Source organism: Brassica napus, chromosome C4 (assembly GCF_020379485.1).
Source record: "Brassica napus cultivar Da-Ae chromosome C4, Da-Ae, whole genome shotgun sequence".
Taxonomy (NCBI): domain Eukaryota; kingdom Viridiplantae; phylum Streptophyta; class Magnoliopsida; order Brassicales; family Brassicaceae; genus Brassica; species Brassica napus.
Genome location: NC_063447.1, coordinates 29,576,918 through 29,583,781, shown reverse-complemented (window position 1 = coordinate 29,583,781; position 6,864 = coordinate 29,576,918). Strand labels below are relative to the sequence as shown.

Genomic DNA, 6,864 nt, shown 5'->3' with positions numbered 1-6,864 from the left:
GGCCAAAGTTGAGATTGAGAAGTAGCAACGTATGAAAGGATTACTACACTTGAGTCTGATGAAAGACATTTGTTGACTGAAAAGTGTGTCAAATAAATGGACTCAAAAAGATAAGGTAGATAATTGTTGAGTAAGCCATGTTATAATCTCTGTTTATAATATAGATTATAGTGTTTTTATCACAACCTTTTAATCCATTTTAACACATGTAATTGTAGGGTTGGTATTACCAACGGTGGAAATGAGGTTCAGTTACCTTTCTCTTTAAGCGGAATGTGAAGTAGTTTATGGAAAGCCTATGTAACTCATTGAATATTATCAAGGGTATACCATCCATAAGGCAAGAAAAGATGAAAGAGAGCATGATCGAAAACGCTCTCTTGAACGAAAATGTGATCGGACTCCAACAGCAAGAGCTACGTCCAGGGACCCAAAGGAGCGGACTTCAGTGCCGAAAGCTGTTTCTAGGGATCCATGTAGTTCCTCTTTGCGGCAGGATGCACAACATCGTGAAGCATCAATTAGGTGTTCTTTTTTGTCTATGTCACACTCTTCATCTGGAATGCAGGGATTTTATGTTATTTCTTCAAAAGTCACTAACCTTATTTCTCTTATAACTGAAGGTGTCCTTCACCGATTAGGCCAATACAGAGAGATTATGTCTGCAAGGAAACAAGTGTTTGAAGAAATTTCTCATTCAGTGATGTTTTTGCATATTCCTCTGGGTTACCTCATCATTCTTTCTATTCATGTATTCTCCTTGTTTTCTTATTGATTTACTTCCAATTGCAGCTTTCTCAATCCTTAATTTTAAAGCCATTACGGACCCAAAAAAAAAACAAACTCTCCAATGTAATTTTCATTACAATTTATGTTTTATTTTATTTTATTTTAAATGTTTGATTTAAAACACAAGTAACAGTTAATTATAAATTACCAACTAATAAAAAATAGGTTTGGGATAATAAATATTAGTTTAGAATAAAACAACAGAAAATAAACACCACAAATTAGACTACTCTACTACAAGGACAAAAATTATACCCAACATGAAACACATAAAATAACCATACTTTAGTAGCCCACTTAAATCGTATCAAAATACAAATCTTGACGAATCTAAGACCATAGAAAAACAGCTTCACCTTCAAATATTTGAAGAGTTGCAATTAAAACCTTTTTTTTTACTTAATCATTATATTGGACCATAAAACTATACTAAATTATATTTCTTGGTCGATCATTTCAGACTTTTTTGTCCACCACAAATCATTTTTAACAAAGTCTAATAAAATTCTAAAAATAAATAATTTTGTAACTATATAATTTTATAAATTTCTAGAGTTATTAATTTTTTTTAAAACAGTTTATTACAATTCTATATTTTCGAAATTAATTTTGGGTAAAATAAGAAAATAACTTAATTTATTGTTCGAATCAATTGTTAAATTTTTGAATCCAAATTTTATATATTTTTCCTTACACTATTTGATTTATATACTAACAACTACCTAAGTAATCACTAACCAACGCCATAAACCTCGGTTTTTGAACATGAAAGCGCTAAAAATGCTAATGGTAGATCAAATCATTACGAAGATAAGATATGAAAATATCAACACATATGAATTCACCAGTCATTCTTATATCAACCTAATCAAGCTATGAAATTTTCAATGTTTCATTCATCGCCATTATAGACAACACGAAAAAACAAAAGTTGAAAAGAAAACGACAAAATCTGATACACGAAAGTATAATGCATCCATATCCGACTCTGCGGTTACGCCGAGGCCATGCCCTTAGTTGATCTAACGATAGTGATCATCTTTAAAGACACCACCACGTAAATGAAAAAGCGAACAACAACGATCAAGCTTTCATGTATCACCATTACTTTTTCAAATAGAACATATCATTGTACAATCTTCTTCCATTTTGGGATTTGGTCTGAGAAAAGAAAAAATTTCAAAGAATCTGAGACTTAACAACTGTTTCTATATGAGTTAATAGAGATCAATCACTGCAGGATATGATTATATATCTAAAAGTCATTTGCTTTTTAACTCCTATTTGTATTAGAGAACCAAGTTTAAGGCCTTACATGATCAAAGAATGACTACTAACTAGAAACATTTTTAGTTTGCGTTGCCACTGGTTAACTGATATTTCATGGGCCTTTGTGTTTGTTATGTGTCTTTTGTTTTTCTGGACTGTATTACAACATTTCGTTGACAAAATAAACAAAGTTAAGAAATAGGTGAGATATTTGAGTGATTGGGGACATATTTTCTTCCTTTGTCCGATATGTCACGTGCAAATATGACATAGATTCCTGGACTTTGAGTCATTTTTCTAATATGTAACGAGACATTTGTCCTCGAATAACTCGGAAATGCAAATTGTCATCTTGTTAGGGAAAGTTGTCGTCTATTTTAATATTTAAACATTTTCGATTTTAATATCTATATGAACATTTTAAAGCTGTTTTTAATACCCAGAAGAATAATGTTGAAATATAAATTAAATTACAAACTAACATTTACAATTAAAAAACAATACTTTTTATAATATCATGGTTAATATAACTTTTTATAAGAGAGATGATATGCTGGCTATAGATTTTATTTTTTACGGCATCACTTTCATCTCTCAAAGTTGATGATTAGTTATCTAATAAATTAGTGCCTTTTTAGGTTGACAAACAAAAAAAAATTGACTTCGTAGAACCGCCAGAATAAAAATGACTCATCACATCTCCACTAAAAGCGCAAGTGATTGAGAAAGAGGAGATGTTTGCGGAGGAAACAGCGGGAACTAAAATGAGTATAAAACTGGTGGCTCGTTCGGTGGCTGCATTATTCTGACCATATGGGTCCATGTGCCGCACTTTGTCTCTGTATCCTCATCGAGGATGTTTTTTTTATAATTGATATCTCAACTTGGATTACTAGTCATTATTATTGATTTGTTGCTTACTGAGGAAATTATTTTGCTTCAGTCCAAGAACTGTAACAACTCTATACTCTCTCTCACTCACATAGAGAGAAAACAAAAAGTGTATGTCCACCATATCCAGATGCACCGAACCATACGTTTCGCACGAAAATGCATATAAGGATGAATTACGCACAATAATAACGATAAAAATAGCTAGTTATCCAAATATGTTTTGTCTAATGGTAATCAAGATTATGAAGGAAATTCATGGAATTTAATTTTGAAATTATTTGGTAGTAACAAACTTAGTGGTCTATATGAAATTATGTAAGTTAGATATGTAGTAAAATTCCGAGTGAGCTAGTGTAGTGGTTGACATAACTGAGCCAAACTTGTAAAGATAGTGGAAATAACTTTCACAAAAGTGTACATTTTGGATGAATGACCAAGTGCTAATAGCGAATGACCACTTGTCAGTCGATGCTTTTTTAAAGAAAAACTAGATTCTGATCCCGTCGGTATATTTTTTGTTTTACATCTTTTTAAGTCTTTTCTATTGGTAATTTAAATATAAGTCTAATGGCATAAAGCATAATAAATAATATTCTAAATAATGATAAAGATAAAAGAAATAATAGTTATACCATACTTTTGTTAATAGGTCAACCTGCTATTTTAATAGAATAGACTAGCTGGTGCGTTACCAATAATTTCACTTTTATTAAAGACATTCAAATAAAAACAATACATTTAAGATTTACTTCTCTTTGACTTGAGAGTAAAGAAGTAGTACAATTTTAAACTGTATCTAAACCATATAGAAATAAAAATCTCCATCTCGGGATTTCCATTAACAATGAGTTAATAGCCTACTAATGAGTAGTATGATAAATCACTGATAATGACAATATAGATAAAGTGCTTTCGTAGTGTTACCAAAAAAAAAAAGATAAAGTGCTTTCACACCCATGAAGAGTTTGGTAATAAATCAGTCAATCTAACACGCGCGAGGCAAAAACCCGACCCGTGACCCGGTTAAGTCATAAGCGACCCGGAAACCTTGTTGCTGTATGTTCCCAATGATCGACAAACTCCCCATCGTTCCGGCGAACGCGAAACAGAACCGTCCTTGAGTGTTCACCGGAATCAGATAGTTACTCGCCGGAAGCGAAACCTCTCCGCCGCCGAAATGAAACACCACCGTCGGGACTTTCACCGTCGACATCCCGGAGAGATCAAAACACGTGTCGAACAGAGAGTACGACGGAGCGCGTTTCAGCCTCTTCGCAGCGAGACGAAACGCGTCTCTAAGCGCCACGTAAGCGGATTGAGTCAGCCGAGTAACCGAAGTGCCGGAGTCGATGATAACTCCGCCGTTCCCGGTGGCGTCGAGCTTAAACTGCGACTCCGAAACGCCGCGGACGCGCGAACCGCCGACGCTGATTCCAAGAAGCTGCAAGTAGTAGAAAGTGTCGAGCTTCGGGTTCGTCAGCAGCGGCGTGAAAACGGATGTTTTCGGAACGGCGTCGTTTCCGAAGGCGATGGTCGACGGCGGTTTGGAAGCGGAACCGGAACTCGTCCGGTCTACCAAACAGTAAGAGAATTTACCGCTATAACGGTTTTTCGTCTGCGACGGAAACGATAACCCTCCGCGGCCCAGGCCCAACAGCCCAGCCGCGCCCACGAACAAGCCTTCGTTATCGTGACCGCATCCTACCGCCACGTGATCGACACGTGCTCCCTTAAACGTCAGCGTTTCGGTCGAGAAATCTCCTACCGTGAAAGATCCGTCACCGTACGAGACTTGATAGAGACAACGCTTGCTTCGCTGTCTGAAACATTCCGTCGAGTCGTCTAATCTCCGACAGAGACGTGAACCACACGGGACGGTGGCGAACGTTTTGGATTTAGACGGGTCGAAGATCGCGTCGGATTGGTTGTAACACACTTTGCAAGGAGCGCATTGCAGCCAAACGACGTCGCTTCCCGTGTCGAGGACCATGTACATGTTCGTCGCCGGAGTCCCGACGCCTAGCCTCATGAAATACTCTCCGCTTCCTTGCGAGAGACCGGAGATAACAGCGCCGCTGAACCCACCGGCGGAGCGTGGAGCTCTTCTCGTAACATTCCGGCGGGAAGAGACGGCGGCGAGGCTGGTCAAGGACTCGACGCGGATAGAGTCTCTTTTGAGACGGAGGTCGAAGAGCTCCGCCGGTGATGCGTCGGAGAAGGAGGAGATTGCATCGATGTGTGATAGGTGGAGTGAGAGTGAAGTTGTGGATTGGGATGGAGTGGTCAATGATTCGGACTCGGGAGATGAGAGGATTGGAGAAGAAGGGAAAGTGTTGACGACGAGGGTGTTGTATTGGGAGGAAGAAGCGGCGGAGGAGAAGGAGATGAAGAGAACAGTGACGGAGAAGATGAGGGTGTTTTGGACTTTTCCTCCCATCGGAAGTTTTAAAATTATAAGTATTGTCACAAGGATCTGTATAGAGTTTAGGTTGTCTACTACAAAGCATATAAAGGCAAAGGAAGCCCGTGTGTGAAAGCTTACTTTACTTTAATTATGGATCGACTTTATTTTTTTCTTTTAATTTTTATATACAAAGTAAAATCATCATTACGAAATTATTGACTTTTTATTCACATTTCCACCTAACGAACCCCATTAATAAAATCAAAAAATCAATTTGAGATAAAATTAATTTAGTTGTGTGTGAGTCTTGAAATTGAACTTTCAGTCTAGTAATCTGAATTCAAGTGTTAGTGGAAACCTTATCTGCTTATTGAGAACCAAGCCTATGTTTATCACCCTAGATGGGTTTCATGGCCCAAAAGTTTTTTTCATTTTTCTTAGTATTTTTGGCACTTTTTTTTACTGAGAACTAAGCCCATGTTTATTGCTATAGATGGGTTTCATAGCCCAACCAAAATGTATAGAGGTATTTAAGAAAATCTCTGAATTAAAGCATTCAATAATTCAAATTTCAAAATGAAAAGATGAAAGATGTTAGCTCGTGTCAAAAGCCTCTTGTAGCCCATTGTTAGTAAGAATTTTGAGACAAGCGGACGGAAGAAGTAATTCCATATTTCAGATTTTATGGTTATTAGATTTTGAAGAACATATTTGAGACTTCTTTGATAACATCTGGCTTTGGGTGGGTTTATATTTTGTAATTTATGATTTTCAAAATATTTTTCTTTCCATATTCCTTTTACAACGTGGAAGGAAGAGTAGGTGCTACATTTTGGTTTTCAATTTCAAAGTAAAACTATAATGTTGCAAAACAAATTAAAAAGCCCTTCAGAAATCTACATTATAATGAGTCAGTTTCATCACTCCTATGCGACACGTCAGCGGGTAAGTGGCCCCACTTTTAAAAAGTGTGAAAAAATGTCAAGTCTGTGGCTCGAACCCGAGTTATTGTGATATAAACACCAACATTTATACCACTAAACTAAAGGATACTTTGTACATTGATTACCGAAACTAATATATAATGAGTCAGTTTCATCACTCCTGATGCGACACGTCAGTAGGTACGTGAGTCCCACTTTTAAAAAGTGTGAAAAAAATGTCAAGTTTGTGACTCGAACCCGGGTTACTGTGATATAAACAAACCGCTAAACTAAAGAATACTTTGTACATTGATTACCGAAACTAATATATATTTATGAAGGATTTCTTATAGTAGATCCCACACATAACTGTAATGTTTCAATACTCACGTGTAACTTTGATCATCGAAACCTATTTAGTAAAATCCGCATTCTGGCCCAATAAAACTTATAAGTAGACTAAATCTCTTTTGTATGTATCTAGGATTTTTATAGTACTTTGTCTCCACCGATAAACCGAAGCGTTACCCTTTTAGCTTATCAAAAAATATTCTGAAACTTTTCATCTTCACCTCTCTATATCTC

General features: G+C 36.5%; 1 protein-coding gene across 1 annotated transcript; it reads right to left on the bottom strand.

Annotated features, from left to right (window-relative positions):
- Nucleotides 1-3,640: 3,640 nt before the first annotated feature.
- On the bottom strand, nucleotides 3,641-5,470 carry LOC106396798 (aspartyl protease family protein 2-like). Its single transcript, XM_048753888.1, has 2 exons — nucleotides 3,890-5,470; nucleotides 3,641-3,853 (listed from the first exon to the last, which is right to left on the bottom strand). The coding sequence occupies exon 1, from the start codon at nucleotides 5,387-5,389 to the stop codon at nucleotides 3,938-3,940; it is 1,452 nt and encodes a 483-aa protein (XP_048609845.1). The 5' UTR covers nucleotides 5,390-5,470; the 3' UTR covers nucleotides 3,641-3,853; nucleotides 3,890-3,937.
- Between the last annotated feature and the right edge of the window lie 1,394 nt (nucleotides 5,471-6,864).